Source organism: Kryptolebias marmoratus, linkage group LG4, assembly GCF_001649575.2.
Source record: "Kryptolebias marmoratus isolate JLee-2015 linkage group LG4, ASM164957v2, whole genome shotgun sequence".
Taxonomy (NCBI): Eukaryota; Metazoa; Chordata; class Actinopteri; order Cyprinodontiformes; family Rivulidae; genus Kryptolebias; species Kryptolebias marmoratus.
The window spans coordinates 4,564,245-4,584,045 of NC_051433.1; the positions used below are offsets into that span (position 1 = coordinate 4,564,245).

Genomic DNA, 19,801 nt, shown 5'->3' on the forward strand with positions numbered 1-19,801 from the left:
ATTAAAAACCTGCTTAAAAGTACCAAAGATCTTCAGTGTACTGGAACTTTCTCTGTTTTTTGTTCTTTTAAATGAGTCAAAATTTTTAAAAAGTGTTTTTTTTTTCTATTTGGCATCTTTAAATCTATCATGCAAACTCTCAAAGAGGATTAAAAAAAATCTTCATTTCAGCAGACATTGACTGCAGCCGTACTGAAACAGATTACTAGAATCAATAATATGTATTATTATCCTTGTAATTTAAACAATGTTGATTTTTGCAATGGATATGCTGATTGTTGCAAAGTTTATATAACTAATAAAGTAACAATGTCAGTATTGTAAAATTAAGGATAATAATTAGTGAAAGAGGAATAAATTTGAATGAGGGAAGTAATCATAGGTGAGAACAGAACTATGAATGGTGTGTGGAAGCAGGACGTGAGTCAGCAGCTGTGAGGCTGAGTGGAGGCCACGAACTGTGTGAGAAAAGTTTGGCACTTTCCAGAAGTGGATGTGTGTCAAAGGTTACCTTATGGGAAAAAGAAGAAAGGGTAGAAAAATAGCAAAAAGGGTTTAAAAAGAATGGTTGCCAGCAGTAGTTTGTTGTATCTTTGTGCACCTCGAGGAGTGAACAACCGTTTAAATTGGTGCAGCGTTTTTGATTCAACATTGTTTTCATGATACAAAAACAAAGGCTATTGTTCAAATGGCAAGATATGAACACATAAATTACTGCATGTTCTTTACAAATCAGATGCTTTTTTGTTCTTGTTATGTTTTTGGAATACTCACTGTGACAATTACTGCATTGATGAAGAAGCTTTTGCTGTTTTATTCCCATGAGCCAAGAGTTAATGGGTCTAGAACAATTTGTTGTATAGATTTTTATGGACTTACTGAAGCAACGTGCCAAATCAGTTTTCTTTGCTACACTATTTTATTAAAATAAAAAAATATTATTTTGTAGCTTACCATATGTTGTTTTTAATAATTTGTCCTACATAAAAACCACCTCTGTTAAAGAATAATAAAAAAATCATGTCAAAAAGGCTTTTTTTGTCATTTTGGTGACAGATGGACTTTTTATAAAGATGGTAAAGTGTTGAGAGTTTTTTTTATTCATATTTTAATTAAAAATGTTAATTTTGAAACATATATTTTAAGTTCTTTCTACAGGTCAAAACATATTCAACTATTACTAACTGGTTTGTAAAAGAAGACAAACCTGTCTGTAGTCATCAACAAACCAAACATGTTACAGCCTTTCTCTGGAGTTCCAGAAACCTGTAAAATCAGTGCTAAAACAGAATTTAGCTGACCTGGTGGCACATGGTGGACCAACACCATTTTTTTCCCCATTTAATTTGTCATCTGTCCATATAAAACATAAGTGCTGGCTGCAAATTTCAATTTATGTCTGGTATGTAGGTACAGTATTATCCATCTGTTTGCAGGATAAAATATTCTCATTAAATGGTCACTTCGGTTGAAACTGTTATCACATGTCATACCACATACTGGCTCACTCTGCTATGGCCAGATAGAAAGAAAATACTTTCGCAAATATGTAAGCTTTTAGAAATATACTTTTTGGTACTCCAGTATGTCATAGAATGTCCAGAATCCATCCATTACTTTTCTTTACCTGCTTCTCCTTTCCAGGTTGAGGGGAGCTGGTTTCTATCTCCAGCAGTCAGTGTGTGAGAGGCAGGGGACACCCTGGACAGTTTGCAGGTCCATCACAGGGACGCATAGAGACAAACGAGACACTAGGGACAATTTAGAATTACTAATTAACCTAACAGGCATGTTTTTGGTCTGTGGGAGGAAACCGGAGTAAACCCAGGCATGAACAGGGAGAACATCTAAACTCCACCTGGAAAACCTCCAGGCTGGGAGTTGATCTTGTGACCTTTTTGCTAGGAGGCTGACAGCTCTAACCACTTCTCCACTGTGCCACCCTCTCATAGGATGCGTTTGCTTCAGTTCAATCTTAATTAACCTTCTCCTTGTTTAGAACTTATTTATTATTTCCCAGGTTTGATCATTTTCCAGGTTAATTGTCTTTGTATTCCCCTCTTTTAATTTGGGAGATCTAATCTCACACCTGCTCTGTTATAGTTTCAGACAATGAAGCTATAACTTTTCAGAATCGTGTAAATGTGTTTTGCAGATGTCTGATCAGTCAATAAAGCATTCCTTTTTTGTTTTATTTTTGATTAATAAACATGCATATGGTTGGTTATTGTATGTTACACTTTTCTGCTTATGCCTATTGTTAACAATAAATACATCATTTTTTATTTCAGGATGTTTGCTGCATGACACTATTTTTTTATTTCTTGCTGCTTACTGCTCCTGTGTACATGAGTGAGTTGCCACCATACTGCAGATAAAATGTCAACATAGCCACAGCAACACAGTTTTGGGCTATGTGACACTACCTGCTGTGAGTTGAGCTTCCTTAAATGCCATTCACACACGTCACAGCAGGTTGTTGGAGGATGCTGAGGTTTTAAGATTAATATCAAACTGAACTCAAATAAATCAATCATTTTTTATCTCTTTGTATTTTGAACACATTTACTTTAGAGAGTTCAGTGGTTTCCTTTCATGACATGGCAGTTTCACAATGCTGTTTCTGGAACCTTATTTTAATTTAATACAGTTGAAGATGAAATAAAATTTTGGTTCATTAAGTAAGTGTTACTTCACCTTTCCTGCACTAAAGTCAGCAGTGAACTTGATATCTTCACAGCAGATATCCCTGCATACGTAGAGGTTGGTCGATGCACTCACACAGTATGTGGTCCACTTGTGAAAGTAGACTTTTAGTGGCAGCAAATTCAAACTGCTAGCAGTCTGCACACACTGACACTTGTTTAGTCAGTCCTTTGTGCACTGGATGGCCATTTATCAGGATTTTCCAACATACAGGGACGTGATACAAAGCCAGGTCCTGGAAATTACTCCAGTAATAAATGCTACAAATATGTCTGCATTATTTATTTGTCAGTAAGCCACCCTTTACTGCAGGGAAGTCAGATGGGGGGCTTACATGACTTAAATATGAAAGTCAGATGCAAGGCTAACTTTTGGAAAGGTTCTTCTTTTTATTAATGAGTTCTTTATCTTCACTTTAATCACAGCTTGTTTAGTTTGTTGCATCAAAATGAGTTGATTAGTATCAGCCAGTTATTAGGTTTTAGTAAATGTTTAAGCAATATTTTTTGCTTTATTAAGGTAACTAGATGGGAGTCAAAAAGTGACAGAACTGTTGACACTGACATACACTTGCATGTGTGCTCTTTACCAAATGTAGGTTTCTGATTATCTGGGGGTAAGATTGATTCCTTAGTGCTAAACCTGCAATACCTGTGAAATTCTCAGCTTAAGAAGAAACTCACAGAGAGAGTCTATGTTTTTGAAGACTTGAATTGACTCTTTAGGTTTAAAAAAAAAGAAAAGGACATGCAGGAAATGGATACGATTTAAAATCTTAGGGCGCTCTGTGAATCTTTTGTGCAGTGGCAGCATCACTCACATGAATCACCTTTCATTCAAAGCACACACATTCTTAATCATGCTTAACCTGTGGCCAGTTTAAAAAGGTGAGATGCACAGAACACACACTACATCCGTTCGAACAAACAGCTTTCAAATTAGAATTTTAACTTGTTAATAGATTGATTATTTATTTATTTCAGCGGGTTCCACGTTTCCCTCTTTATTGCCTGAGAGTAAAAGCAAATAGCTGTCAAATGTTTGACAAACTTTGAACAGAAAATGAATAAATCTAGAAGTAAAAATGCATGTGGGAGTCCAATAAATCATATTCACAACTATCCATACACACATTTCTCTCATTCAAATAAATATGATTTCTGAATAAAATAAAACAAAAAATATATCACTTAGCACTATTTCAAAAAATGTGCATACTTCGAAATTTGCAATATTTTTAGGTGTACATTTTACAAGATGTACTTGCTTGTTTGTATACCCAAGGCTGATGATGAAATTGTGCAGGGACACTAAAAATGAAACATATTTACCTATGAGTAACTATCACTTAAGTGTTGTTTGCAAGGCTATTTCAGGCCCATGTGGGAGAGTGCATGTTGAGTAATTGGACAATCATTACTGATGGTATTTTCTGAAAGGAAATTAAGCCTCAATCAATTCTAACCCTAAAGGTAACCTATGTAGCACTGTTTATAAATACTTGTTTTACCGTGATGTGCTGTTTGTTTTACATAAACAACAAAACACTACAAATGATTCACATTTGAGCATTTTTTTATGACATTAATACCTTTTTGTTTTCATGTCTTTTTCTTCCAGGATATTTGACCGTTACCATAGAACCCCTGCCTCCCGTTGTTGTGGGTGAGACTGTTACCCTCAAGTGTAACTTCAAAACTGATGGAAGGCTGCGAGAGATTGTTTGGTACAGGGTGAGTAAACCTGCCTGTGCTTTCAAAGCCATTAGGCATTAGATGCTTTCTGGGTCATCCATATCTGTTATTTGTAGCCATTAAGTCAATACCAGTAGCCACATCACATGTTTCTGGTTGTGTGTATCAGAGCAGACTTGCACGGTTAAACTTCACTATTTAGAAGACAACCTGTTTTTTGAGCTGTTGGGGAGGCTTCACAGGAAGTGGCCTGGAAGTTTGATTTTCTGTCTGATGGTCATCACCATCATTTTTTAAATGTTCACAGCTGGTAATGCAACAGTCTTTTAAATCCCAGTTGCCTAAGTAACGCTAATAATCAGGTTGATGCTGAGAGAGACGGAGGGAGAGCGAGAGAGAAAGAGAGAGAGAGACAGAATAAGAACTTTATTTTTCTAAAGTGTAGTTTGTTTTAAAGTTATGTATGAATGGGAAGATTTCTAAAACATTTGCCAAATATAACAGTTCAGAGAAAGGACATTTGTTTTACTTTGAGAGTCACTGATAAGCACTTGAATTGGAAAGCAGAGGCAGCTGCTCCCGCCACATCTTTGCACAACCATTTGTTTGTGCCAAAAACTCTCCAATCATTCTTGAGAGCTTTACAGATTTGCGTCTTTTACTTTTAACATTAGTGAAGTTGCTGAATGGTGATTGGTGATTGTAGGAGGCTACAGACAAATTGTAGACACTGAAATGCTATCAACATAGGCTAAGTGTCTTTTGGAAAATGCACACTTGGTTTGTATTGTGTCATTGTTGTTGCTTGAGAATCACAAATGACTGATGAGTATCCAAATAAGCAAGTGCTCAGACAAATGTATTGCAAAGGTGACTTTGCTGATGCCTCTCGAATTCTTGAATGTATTCCACTTTTAACGAGGTTCGTTTGTGTGCTTCTGACTTCCATAACAACAGACGCTTCTTTTACAGACATTTTGTGGACTTTATAAGTGAGGCTGAGTAAACACATTTTAAACAACAACAAAAATAGTTTTAATATTCATGTGATTGTAATAAAAATTCTATGTTAAAAAAAACATAATATTCTACTCATATTGTAATAAGGTTTTACTTACTTATAGTGTAATATATAGTATATTCTTTTTTGTATGACACACACTGTTGATTTCTATTAGTTTCAGCTAAATAAAATCTACTCTTCTCTGGATATTTTAAGGGATTATTTTCTTTTGTTTATATTCCTCAACTGTCCATTGAGTGACCCTACATAAACATTTTGACCTCATTAGAGACTAATGCATTTTGCCTATTAAAACATATAAACAGTGTTTAATAACTGTAAATGTACCATACCAGACTGATGTGACTTTCTCTCTCTAACTTCTTTAAACTGTTCATAAATAGGAGGCATGTATTACTTGACTGGGAAGTTTTTATTTAGACCCATCCTCTGATTTCTCACTTTTATTGTCAGGATGTAAAACAGTGTATCTGGACTTATCTTTCCAAATGCTGACCTTTCAAAGTAGGACATGAAAAGATTTATGACACTTTGCACATTCACCTTACCATCATAGATCACTTTCACTGCAGTGACAATTTCATTTAATCAAGCTGGGTTTGTATTTTGGTGCTTTGTTTTGCTTATATTCTGTCAGATATCTGCAGTATTCATGGGTATCTATAGTTTAAACAACCACTTTAAGAAGTGAGCTGCCTGTATCCTCATGAGGAATGTAAAGAGGTTGGAGGAGCGATTTACCCCATGTCTCAGGTGGCCACTGCTCAGCACAACTGCTGATGAATTATAAATCAATTACCCACACTTGGCTGCCAAAGTTTCTTTAATCTCTGCCTTTTATTTGACTAAATACTGTTGACTCCTGGTTTTATCTCTTGTTCAAACAGACGTGGGGGTGATACTCACCTCGGGAGTCCTCTGTCTAATCGAAGTTTGGTCAATTACATGAAGGGCTGAAAAAAAACTTTTTAAAAATTGTTCAATAAATGCTCATTTGTGACATATTCTGTTTGAAGATTTTTTGATTTATTTTATTTTTTTCTTTTACATAGCACTCGTTCAGCAATATGAATTAATGAGAAAGTGCCTTAGAAAAAAGAAAGAAAAATTATTTCAGAGAACATTTTGGAGCAAACCAGCTATTTTTTTCTGTATTCAAAACATGTAAATTCATAGAAATAAATTATTAAATTTTGTTTTCTATTCCATTTGTCACTATTTTTTTTTATGAGGACAGAACTTTAACTCATCTTTAAAAGGTCTTGACTTGCTAATTAGCACACGATTTCTCAGTGCTTGTCAGCGTAGTTTTGTCATTAGCTGAACATTTTTAAATCAAATTACAGTATGTGTCATTTTATACTGGTGTTAGTTCTAGTGTTTTATTAGCTTTGCTTTCTCAGTTGCAGGGAACTCACAGACTGTCTTGCTGTTTGTGTAAAATTAATAATGATTGATTAAGCAACCGTTTGCGACTTTACAGATGTTATTCATCTTCTATGCTTATCTTAAGTTCTAATTATAATTATATTAGGAAAAAGTAATTTATAAATTATAAACAAACAAATCAAGTTACTGTTTTGAGTTGTTGGGAAAAGGCACAGTGTTGCCAGAACATCACAGCACTTAAGGTTCTGTATGTTGTCCTATCTAGTGACAAACTTGTAAATTGCAAAAAAAAATAAACCTAGATTTAAAGCTGGTGTTTTATTGATCCCTTCTAGGCAACATGTAACATAACAACACAATGCATTTTGACTGAAGAAAGAAAGGGAATATATTGTAAATCTAAACAAGTAAACATAAAAGCTACATGTTACAAACTAGTGAAAACAGACCATTTAATTTGTGTAATGGATTTTCTGATGCATAAAAGTATCATTAAAGTGACAAAATAAAATGTCCGGAAATGAATGCAGGTGCAAATGTAGCTTCAGAGGTTTTTAAACTAAAATAATATAATTAATAAAACGTACCCTTATCTTTAATATATCTTATCTTTTTCAGCTCATAGATAGAACCTCTTATTATGCTCCTATTATCTTTTTACTCCAGATGACAGACAAAGACAGGAAGTGAATCTAAGAAAGAAAGACTGCAGTGCTCAGTAATGGATGTTGTATAGCCCTGCAGCTAATGCTTCAAGAGCAAATAAATGAGGGCCTCTCAAGTGTGTATGATATTGCACTACAGGCCACATGACTGTTTTAGTGAGTGGTGAACTGGCAGGCGATGGATTAAGCACTGCGGATATGTAATACCATCAAGCTGTCTTCTGTGCTTAACAGCATGCCAACTAGTAATGATGGATCATTTGATAGGGAGATACTGATACACTGCCTCATTGGGGGAAAAAGTTTTAAAAGTGCTGTGCACAGAGGTGCTTAGATGAAGCTCCTCAAAGACATGTACGCTCATCTCATGCTTATTTTAATTTGTGTCATTCTAATTAACGCGAACATATAGAACTTCTCCCAGGTATGCTGAGCTGACGGCTGTGAAACAAGTGGTGTCTGTTAACTTGCTTGTTTAGTGTTTAATTTTAATCACGAGCCCACCCGTCTCTGCTCTCCTGTCCACCCATTCCATCCTCCACTCTGCCCATTACAGAATTCCTCTGTTCTCCTTGACAAAACTCCTCTGGGAACCTCTCTCTCACCACACAAACGTCTTCCCTAAGACGTTTCCCTAATTTGCCACTGGACTGTTTGCTCTAGTTGAGCTGCTTCTCTGGTACATTTTCATTATTTAGTAATTTTCTTGATATAATTCAGACATACTTGTATTCTTAATTCTGCCGACATCACTCAGTATTTCAAAACTACTGGTCTTAAATGACTTTTCTCAACTCTTTTTATTTTATTATTTTATTTTTGGGTTGTTTGTTCAAAATGGAATGAATACTTATTGTTTGGCAATTGTGTATTTTAATGTGAAAGTCCTGATTCACATCTCAAAAAAAGCATTGCTGAAATGAAACTGGTGGATGTCATAAACTTGTCCTACTTATGTCATTCTTTTAAGCTTGGTGGTAAATTATAAATGTGTAAATTCCTTACTTATCCACATGTTCACTTAAATCGTGCATTTGTAGTTTTATGTCTTTCACTGTTTCACTGTGCAGATGCACTCTATTTTGGTTTTGAAGAACATCATATTTTACAGCATCAAAAAACGGAACAGTGCATAGGTGCAGGTTAAACATGTTTTCCTACTGTGAGCTTGCAGTTACCTGATTGATGAATATTTTTTTTCAAAATGCTTCACAAATAGCACATAGTGGTTTCAAGTGCAACTAGCATGTGAGTCATCAGGAAGGACTCCTGACTTGCTACCGACTGCTTCTAACCAGAATCTTTGTAGCTGATGTATTTGACACCATGCAAGGATAAAATCATAAATTTCTATCTCGTCAGTTATTGTAAAAGTGAAAGAAAATTATTCAACCTCACCTTAATAAGTCTTGTTTGGCATTTATGTTGGAACAGTAACAAATCAATAGTTTAGAATATCAAGAAAGGACGATAACCAAAGACAACCATAAATTTCAATCATGAGCTATACGACCACTGAATGCTTGTCAGGTTTTAATGAAGCCATCTGCCTCCACAGAATTGATTCAGAGCATCACATGTGAGTTAGCTTTGCAGTCTGTACAGTTTTTTTTTTACAGCACTGGGATATAGTGTACCAGTGTTTAAAATAAAAATACAATCTAAACACACATTTTATGCTGTCAGCTCCTCTTCAAAATCAAGCTGGAAACATTTGTTTAAATTTTTGATTGCACGTCAGCATGTGCAAATAAGCCTTGCTTCATTATTTAAAAAGTGTCTCATTACTTCAAGTTGACAGAAACATTTCTTTTATGTACAAATAATGTTTAGGGACTGGATACACATTTCATCATTATACAATAATCTTGTTACTCTTCAGCTTGGAAAAGACACATGTAAAACATAATAAACCTAGACTTAATGTTTAATTATTACATAGACCTTAGGCACCATTTTTTTGTTATTAAGAATGAATTTAATTAAACTAAATTACAAAAGAACACAAGTAAATATTACAGATTTAATCTATCATTTTAGCACAAATATAAGAAAAAAATTGACAATCATTTGCCAAAATATTGTAATATTATTAAATGCTATGCTTTAATCTTGTTTACCCTGTCTGATCTAACATTAGTTTTTTTGTTTTTATTATCTGGAGTACAGAGACATAAACTAACAGGATTTTATTAAGGTAAAGCTTAAGTTAAATTGAGGCAACAAGAATTTGATGCACATTGGAGCAGTTGGTTAGAATAATTGGATATTAGAAGTAATTGAATGAATTGTGTGATGTTAAATATGCATTTACTTTTAAATAAACCTCAAAGTTTTAAAAGTTTTTTTGTTATGTTACCTTTGCATGAAGCAGTTCTGTTGTTTACTTTACAAATATAATAATAATAATAATAATAATAATAATAATAATAATAATAATAATAATAATAATAATAATAATAATAATAATAAAAAATAATAATAATAATAATAATAATAAACTTTGTGTCACCCTCTGAAAACTCTAACAAAGGCCGAAAAGCATGTTAGGTTTGTAGTAAATGGTAAATGTGTCTAATGATAAATGTTTGCTGCATGACAGTTTTAGACTCTGTCAAACATTACATTTTCCAAGGTAGATTCAGTTATATCAGTCAGGTCAACAAGGCGCATGTTAAGTCTTTTTTACACTCACTTAGTGCCTTGTTTTACATATCACTGTTTTAACAACAATGAAGTGCTGCACATGAGAATCTCTCAGTTGTGTTTGGATGCAGGCCAGCTGCTTTACTAGCTTTTTTGAAAAATGTGTATGTTTAGAAATATGGAAAATAAATGTTAGACATAAAGTTAATGTAAGCAGGGTTTGCTTACAGCAAATACTGACTTTACTTACTTCAATGAAACACTTGGCGTACCCCGTCTAAGGATGTAGTTATGGCCCACATTTGACAAATTCAATTCAAGCTGTTGACAGTGTGAAAGCATGCTGTAACAGGTATGCAAATGATTTACCTCATGTAATAATCTGACAAGAAATTTTGAAGTGTGTTACTCGAGGGGAACGTGTCACTGAGTCTGAGCTTTCCTGTCATATGTTACCTCCAAGTTCAATGGCAAAAAATATGTTGCCGGATACTTACCTTAAAAGTGGAAGATTTTTTTTTTTCCTCACCATTAATCCTGTTGCTTGACTGCAGTGAGACACAGGAGGCATCGTATGTTAAATCTGAGTTCAAATTCTTCAAGACAGGGTTGCCTGGGCAACTGAAATCTCTAACTTCACAGGAGAGCTCACAGAGCGAGTACGCACAGCACGATCCTTTAGGGGTTTTGGGTGTCTAACTTCCTGCTCTTAAATCCCCAGGTGTAATAGTCTATGTTCAGAAATTGTCTGCCTCAGGTACCATCCACTGTATTGTATAGTCGTATGTGAACACTCCATCTTTCTTTCTGCCTCCCTGTCTATATTTCTGTCTGGTTTAAAGTACCATTTATTGCCATAAAGACCGTTACGGATCACTAACAGCACAACTCACTGTGGTGCTTCTTACAGTCTGTGCCACACAGGCTTTGATAGCTTTTGTCTATGTCACTGGTCTGAATGTGACTGCCAGTGCTAGTAACTCTACTTTCATCATCTCCTGAATGGTTCTGCACCCAAAAGAATTAACCTGCTTGTTAAAATGTCATACACAAAAGCAATATGCAAGAAACACACAGATCCATGGATTTTATTGTAATGGTAGATTTTTTATGGAACTTTTGTGTAATTTTGGTTTTAGAAACAGAGAACATTTAACATACCAATTTAGTTTTTTTTTTTTTCTATTTTGGTATGAGAGACTTAATGAGTTATTTAATTAGTGTGCTATGCTTGGCATTAGAGTTTGTTGACATCTTTTTTTAAACTGCTTGTTTGGCTGTTTAATATCATTAAAATCAGTGAGTGAGCATCACTCTGCCTTCATCTTGCCTCTAAGTTTGACTTCAAGCTGTGATCTAAAGGCCTTCAGAAGGAGCAACGTAATATTTTTTGTATATTACTTATACAGATGTTATCTTATATATTGGCTGATTAACAAATTGTTTTGATTAAGTTCACCAGAGCCTTAATCAGTGCAATGATAAAAGGGCTTTCCAAACAGCGTTTTAAGGAATTACTTAACAGACAATTTGGACAAAGCTGAACTTTTGCCTTAGTTTTTGGGAGGTTATTCGGTTTCAGGTGTTGTCTTCTTCAGTTTAATGTCTTCAATTTCAACTAATTTTACTGACAGAAAACCTCAAATGTGAGCTTTTTGCATTAGTTATGACAGAGTTGCAAAATGTCAAGCTTTACATTCATACCAGATGTGATGAAACTGTAAAGCATATCGATTTTTATACATGTAACTCTTCAAGGCTCCGACACATATCCTCGTTTCCACAGGAAACTAACTGAGCAGCCTAAAAGAAAATAATTCAAATGTGTTTGAAATCTATTTTTTGTGGGTGAATATATAAATAAATAAAGGTATTTGCACCTTTTGAGCTGAGATCCAAACCTTTGCCATCTTTATTAGCTCACTGCCACGTTCGGAATGTGGTGCCCCGAGGGATATGGGAGATAAGGTGATATGGATCATTGCACTGCAGCCTTCCCTTCTGAGGATGTTGCCGGGGCAAATAAGCAGCCTGTTATACAAGGAATGATAATTACACACTTCATGTCAGCAAACTACAGGATGAGTCCCTTTTGTTATCCACAAATGCTAATAGCAACAAAGGGACTGATCATTGCTATTCCTGACTGAGGGCTTTTGCATGTAGTGACTGTGACGACAATAGAATATTTTGTGTCCATGTTGCTGAGAGTGTATAACACTTTGCTATTGTCAGCTCCCAGAGCTTCCCAGGCATTTATCAAAAGCATACTCTGTATCTAATTAATTAGGTAATTCAACAAATGATTCTACGAAATAAGTCTCTATGAGGTCATCCCCCCTCCAACTGACTCATTTTCCCTGTGACAGTATAATTAAATACATCTACGGTTCAATAGTTACACCACACTTATCATTTACATGGAAAATGTCTGAATGAAAGTAAAGCAAATTGTACACACATCTCAAACTATCTCTTTGTTATCTGTTTTAACTGATGTGCAATTTGGAATCTAACAATTGCAATTGTTGATGACAAAATACATCAAGTGACAAATGTCATCCAGGGGAAGATTTTATTTTAGACAGGAAAACCCTGGCTTCTGCTTTTGTCTTTTTCAAGGCTTAAAGTTGGTTTTCCAAATTTCAACAAGTCTTGAAAAATGATAATCTCTTCAACCAGAATCATACCAGATTGTTCAAATCCATTCTTACCATCACAGAATGATCAAACAGGAATGTGATTACTTAGCGATTAGGAGTGGATCAGAGCCTCTTTGTGACATTTGCATTGGAGGAGGAAGTCATTTTCATGCCAGAGGAGTCTCTGAGCTGTGGTCCCGACTTTGCCTCAACAGCACACTGCAAAGTCCTGTGAGGGCATGAATGAAGCAAAAGAACTACTTATTTAGTTTATTTACTGGGTTGTTTCCGTTGTTTGTTGCTATAGAAAGACTCTGTTCAGATGCACTTTCAAATCAGGGAAAAGTCCCCCACAAGAAAATCAGTAAACACCCAGGAAACGTATGTGGTTTCCCCCCTTCTTGCTTGGAAGGAATGATTTCTTTTTCTTAGCAATTCAAAGCAAGTATTATATTATTATTACTATTATTATTATGTTGACTTCTTATTTTCAAATTTCTGATATATTACCTTTCTCAAAAAGTAACAAGTCTGAATTGCAGAGATAAATAAAACTTTTGCCCATGAACTCGTCCTGCTGTGATACGTTAAACATTGTTTAAGATTGTTTAAGATTAGTTATCTTTTAACATTGTTTTCTCAGAACTATTCAGGTTAGAACAGTGTTTTATTTTCTAATGTATAAATATGTAGTGGTTCACTTTTGTGGAAATTAATTCATTTTTGGTCACTTCTAACCTGTTTTAAAGTTGTTGTTTTTTTCTTTTGTTTATTTGTTTTAGTGATCCTTTATAAATAGTCAATAATATTATTAATTCCAAAAAGTATTTTCATTCTTCAGGTGTCATTTCTTTGCAACCTAACCTTCACAGATATTTTTCAATGTCAGCAGAGGAAGTTGCCCTTTTGTCCTGAGAAATATTAGGTTTGTTATGATTTTTGTGATACCTGTTACTCACTGTATGAAAGCTGATGGAAGAAAGCTTCCTAACATATCAAACACGAGGGGAAAAAGACATTATTTAGAATTTGGGACCTGTGAGGATCCATAATCTCAGCAGGCAATAATATCCAACAAATCGTTTTGTATTTTTCTAGAGCTAAATTTTGTGAATAAATGTATTATAAAATGAAAGAACATTACTATTGTTCATGAAGTGCTGCACAGAGAGTTGCTGTATGAGCCAGCAATAGCAGACTTTTCAGAATAGTTATTTACACCTTTTTTTCCCACAGCAATAAATGAAGCTGCTTCTTCTGAGCTTTTTCATCAAATTTTAAAAAGATTTCAACCTAGCCTTGACCCAGGGGCATATTTTGGTTTCCACATTATTTATTTATCTTTTTTTATTACATAGTCTTTTTCTAACAAAGAAACATTTGGTTTATTAACCTCCAATATGTTCAGAGTAGCACCCATATCTCATGTAAAAATGTTTCTTAGAAGCCAATGTTGTGACATCTCCACGTTAACTTTCTTTTCTCTCTCTTTATGGATAATAGTGCTTAGGTTTCAACATGAGGGACTCTTTTTGTTCTGCATATTACACTTATAAGGCATCTGAAAATGAAGCAGAAAAAAAAATTAGCCTCAAGTCAGATATGTCCTTTGCAACACCACAGCAAATGTACATATTATGTCATAATTTGTGCTTAGTTTTTATGATACTAATTAACAATGAAGCTAATTAACTACATAAAAAGGTTTCTTTTAACAGGTTACCTTGTAAGTACATCTGCTGCACAAGTCATTCCCAACATTTCTACTTTAAATTACAGTATGCATAGCTTTAGGGAACTTTAATGTGTTTGTAAAATTGGAATGTTTCATTAATGCACAGCTCATTTTCAGAATCAAAGGCGCACCGTTCTCCGGATGTGAAAAGGACACTGAATGTGTAAATGATGGGTTGGAATGACCCCGTCACCAATCAGAGCAATAATATAGACTTGGTTCTGTCATAACGAGTCCAACTCTGCAGCCAAGAAAAAAACAATTAGAGAAGAGCTTCCCCTCCCCGGTGGGTTAAATGCAAGTGGAAAGAGATAGGTTTTGTAATAGATTTTTATCCGTGTAAAATGAGATGCTGACCTCCAGGTTCAAGACACTCAAAGACATCAGAGGAGTGGTACAGCACATTCCCACAGGGGCTAAACGATATTCATCCAGGACATCGTTCTTGTGCTAGGTTTGAGTCACACTACCAGCCATGACAGCTGCTCATCATGATACTTATCGCCAGAGAGCCTCTGAGGGTTTTGAAAGGGGAGATTGCGTCTAAGCAATCAAGTTCTTTTTTAAATGTCATCTTTTAGCTGTCGAGTTGGTGTTGTTATCATGTCATCTTCATGCACGAATGAAAAGGCAGCTCTTTAAAATTGTAGGTCTAGTTTCTAAAAGCTGTTTGTTTTTTTGTTTTTGTTTTTTCCTAATACCAGTGTTTATATAGTTAGCTTTGTCTTTTTCAGCATTGCCTATTTTCAGCAATCAAGACTTGAGGATGTGAAAAACAACATTGGCTGTAACACGAAGTCGCCAAAGCAATTCTCTGTCCAGAATTCTGTTCCTGGACAGCTACAAAAAGATGAATTGGTTGTCTTATTGAGAAGGCTGGCAAAGACACCATCGGCAATGACCAAAAATGTCACTGCAAAATTCAAAAGTGTTATCGGCTCTAACAAGATTAAGACTGCCTGCTTTTTCTGTAAAAAACAACACAAAAAACATGCAGTCCTAAATCTTGTATCCTTTTTTAGAATGTGAATTGTTGCAATAATTTACACTTTCTAATACAGTCTGTGACACACATGCAACAATTTGCACACATATTCTCAAGAATTACAAGCTAGCAAAGAACCTTTTAATAAATTATACACTTCAATAATTTGTGTTTGGCTGTTTATAAAAATATATATCTATTTTTACTAATCTGAAACTGAACTGTGGTGGCTAACCTTATTTCTAAGAGAGAGACAACAGCAAAAATGATATAAACTGCCTTTTTTAATTTGATAAAATAGCACTGTTTAACACTGTGCCATTGTAATATTGTATGGAATAGAACAGAATCTTATTTATTGTCACAGTATGACTTGTAAACAGTTTAGACTGGGACAGCCTTCCTACTTTGATGTATCTGCAAGATCTTTCAAAATAGTACAACAAGTAGGTCCTGTTAGCCACGTTACAGAAAAAGCACATCAACTTCACATGTTAAACTACATTTTCACATGTGACAACACCTGACATATACAAAACACGTTTCCTGTGTAATTTTGCAACATTTTCAACATGTTCATGTGATCAAGTGGTCACATGATTAACCACATGGAATTATATGTGAAAAAAATGTGAAATTCACGTGTTTTAATCTGTAAGGATGAGCACGAATATAAACACTGAAAGTAACACGGTCCCTCGCTGAAGATTTACATAATTAGTGTGATGCCTGAACAGCAGCGCATGAAAAGTCTTAGTCTTTTTTTTTTGCGACAGGCATCAAACACTGCTTCAGACTCTACTGCTTCAGGTGTAAAGCTTACAAACAAAAGCTCTAGATTTTAAAACTCAACTAAAATACGTTTGAATGATCATAATCATTTTCTTAGAATTACAAGCCCACAAGTTGGTTTCTCTCCTGACAAAGCCAAGCAAAACAAAAGTGGCACAGGGCAGAGTGAACACTGATTGGTTAAAAGTTAGATGTCCAGCATTCATCTTGTATTCTGTTTCTTTTACTCTAACAGCACAGCTTGGGTCTCTTTACATCATCTAACACTAAAGGTAGATGATATAAGTTCAAGACCACTGGAATTTTTATAGAAATGAATAAAAGCCTAATTTCTCCTGCAGGCAAAATTATTATTAAACAATATCCCCATTTAATTTGGGTTTATATCAGGTCAAGTTTAACAACAGCTACTATGTCTTCATCTAACATAAAAATGAAAACTCCAAGTGGGGCTTTATTGTTCAGAATTCAAAACACAAAAATTCACCATCACTTAGAAAATACTATTCCAAACAGCATTCATGACTTTAAAACAACACACAAAAATATAAACATTTTCTGGTGTTTATAGCAAAGTATGAAAAGCTTCAATAGATGGCCAAACTTCATTTATCTCTGATTGCTAGAATGTTGTTCCACAGGAAACCAAAGTCATGAAGTGCAGTTTGTCAGCCTTCAGGAGCTCCAGGGCAGTTTCAGTGCTGAGAATGTTTACAGTGAAGGTCAGTGTGCCGTTACGAGTCAGAAGTAATAATTTTACACTTTATCTGTTGTCCTTTAGGATTATGACTCAGTAAGAAGTGTTTGAAAAAAACAGCAAAATAATGAAATGTGAAAGAATCATATTACATGTAGTAGTATGTTTATCAGTAATAATTTCAGTTTCTGTTTTAGTTTTCATTGACATGATGCGCTCATTTAAATAATCACCAGTAAACACGTTGAAACTAAGGAGGACTTTAACATGTCAGATGTTTTGTTAAGCTGTCTTGGGATGTGTAGAATATTTTGATGACTGTCACCGTCAATAAGACAGTATGTAAATATTGTGCAATGTTTGCAGAGTTTTGACTACAAACAGTTTTTTCTCATTTGCATCTTACATGCTTACATATTCTGAGAGGCATTAATCAAGTGCAGCTCATTTACTGCAGCCGCCCTCATGCACGTTTAAATTTATTTCAAAATTTACATCCAGTATTTCCCCTCAAATCCACGACTCATCAAAAAAAAATCATCTTTAGAGTTCAATTTCTGGTCTTCAGCATCTTATTTTGTTACAGGTCATTTAGAGTTTAGAAATAGTGCCATATGTGCTTTAGGTGCAATTATGACTCATGTGTTCAGTTTGTTTATTGAACACCATCAGGTTTAAAACTACTGGTGTTATTTTCCTAGTTTAATATGCTCTAACTAAACTCACAGTTTTAAATAGTGTTTATTTATTTGTTTGCTCTGGTTTGTGTGTTACAAAGTGTGGTCTACCACCAGTGTTGGCTATATTGGAGCATGAAAAACAAAAATCAAAATGAATATTTGTTTTTGTGAAGAAAAGGCATGGATTCAGCTGAAAATATTACTTGCAGCTGCGCATAAAACACCAACAGTGTTAGTGCTGACAGTGTGTCGTACACTAAGCTGAGGACTTTTGGTTCCAATCCCTTTCACCCCTGTTGTCACAAGAAAGACTCTGAAGTTGTAAAATGGCCTTGTTTTTTTTGTCTATTAAAAGAAAAGTTGGAATAAATAAAAAAAAAAACTTAAATAAATAAGGATTTTAAGAAATAGTCTTGGATAGAATTTAAATTCATTTTGTTTGATTTTCTGCAGAAAGAGTCATCTCCTCCCACCCCTTGTTTTAGCAGTTTGGTGTATCCTTAAAGTGGCAAAAAAATATTTTATTGAAGTTTAAATGGACTTTTGCAATAGTTGTAGAACTTCCACACCCCTGTTTTACAAATGTCCAGTCTTCATAAACAAAAATAAGGGTTTTGCTGGAGAGTAACCTATTTGTTACACATTTTGAAGTGAAATGGTTCATATTTTCCACCATTTGTTTTTTTTTCTCACAACATTCAAAGAGATCCCAAAATCTTTCTTTCTTTCTTTCTTTCAAAAGGTTTTGTACTATTGAGCATCAAAGTCATTTTAAGATTAGTATGATCTACAAATTTAAAAAGGGAAGTAGTTTCATTGTTGCTTTGATCTGTTTCCTAAAGAACCCTTTGTATATGTCCTTTGACAATGGCAGCAAAAAGTCTTGTTATTAAAACTTAGCCAAAAATAAGTAAAATAAAATAATAATAACAATGATTTCAACTTAGCAACAACAACAACAAAAATAAAAATACTATTACGCTTAATCCCCAAAAGAAGACTGAAATAGGCTGTAGGATTTACTGCAGGCGGCTGTGCAAACCTTTAACTTTGATTTTTTTACAGAAAAACTATATGTAAGCCTAAAAGCACAGTTTTTACTCTTAAATTTGTATTAGCTGTGTCATGCAGTCGGTTTCTGCTCGGGGTTAGTAATGTAAATGTGACATGTCAGCATTGTGGAGTCTTTGTATAATACATAGTGAGCAGGATTTTATGCCTTTATCAGCTGAGACCACTCAAGTAACTCTGAGCCTGGCCGGACCATTCCACCCTTTTTACACACTTTTTGCTCCAGTACCTTCTAATTTATAAATTTCACACTGTGCTTAGCTTCAACCCCACTCCCCTTCATCTTGATGTGAGCCAGTTATTTAGAATGGAAACTCTGTGGTGATATCTGTTATTTAGGTTTTCACAGTCTCATTTCCCCTGGTGATGTAGCACATGTGTGGTGGATCCTGATCAATCAGCTGCAGAGACAAATGTTTTTAATGCTCTCAGAATGAAGTACTGACTGAGGCATTTAGGATTATCTCCCTAAATACCTGAGTTTATAATACTTGTAATGCAATGGCTGCTTTACGTACATTATACCAGAACTTTTACTTTTTAAAGGGGACTTATTATGCAAAATTCACTTTTTGCATGTTTTTGTACTTTCATTTGGGTATCTACTGCTTCTAGAAACAGTCCAAGCACATAAAAAAAAAAAAAATAAACACTACCCAGCCATTTTTTGACAATAAGTAAATGTTTTCTGGTGTCTGCAAAACGATCTGTTTTAAAAACCTCAGGATTGTTGCATCACGATCCTTGTTACCGAGCATCCCCAAGCTGAGCCCAGCCCCTCACCTAGCAACCCAAGTGGAGCCCCGCCCACTTCATTACATAAAGATCATCACGTTAGTTCTGCTGGTTTTACTGCTGAACAATGTCTGCTGGAAAAAGAACTTGTGTACACGCATGTTCTGCCAGTCACAGAAAACGGAGCTGCGTGGCTTCATTTTATTTCTGATGGCAAAGTCCCGACAATATCGCCAAAGAAAGTTGTAGTTTGAACAGCTCACCTTGTGGTGATTCTGGAGGTTTAGTATTTTTGGTACTTCCTGGTGGGCCGTCTCGACGGCTGATTGGCAGCTCCTCG

General features: G+C 34.9%; 1 protein-coding gene across 1 annotated transcript in view; it reads left to right on the plus strand.

The window, feature by feature from the left end:
* igsf21a (immunoglobin superfamily, member 21a) overlaps nt 1–19,801 on the plus strand; it is a 159,356-nt gene that overhangs the window by 49,254 nt on the left and 90,301 nt on the right. The window contains exon 2 of the mRNA XM_017408972.3: nt 4,327–4,439. Coding sequence (XP_017264461.1) covers nt 4,327–4,439 — 113 coding nt within the window. The remainder of the gene's footprint in view (nt 1–4,326; nt 4,440–19,801) is intronic.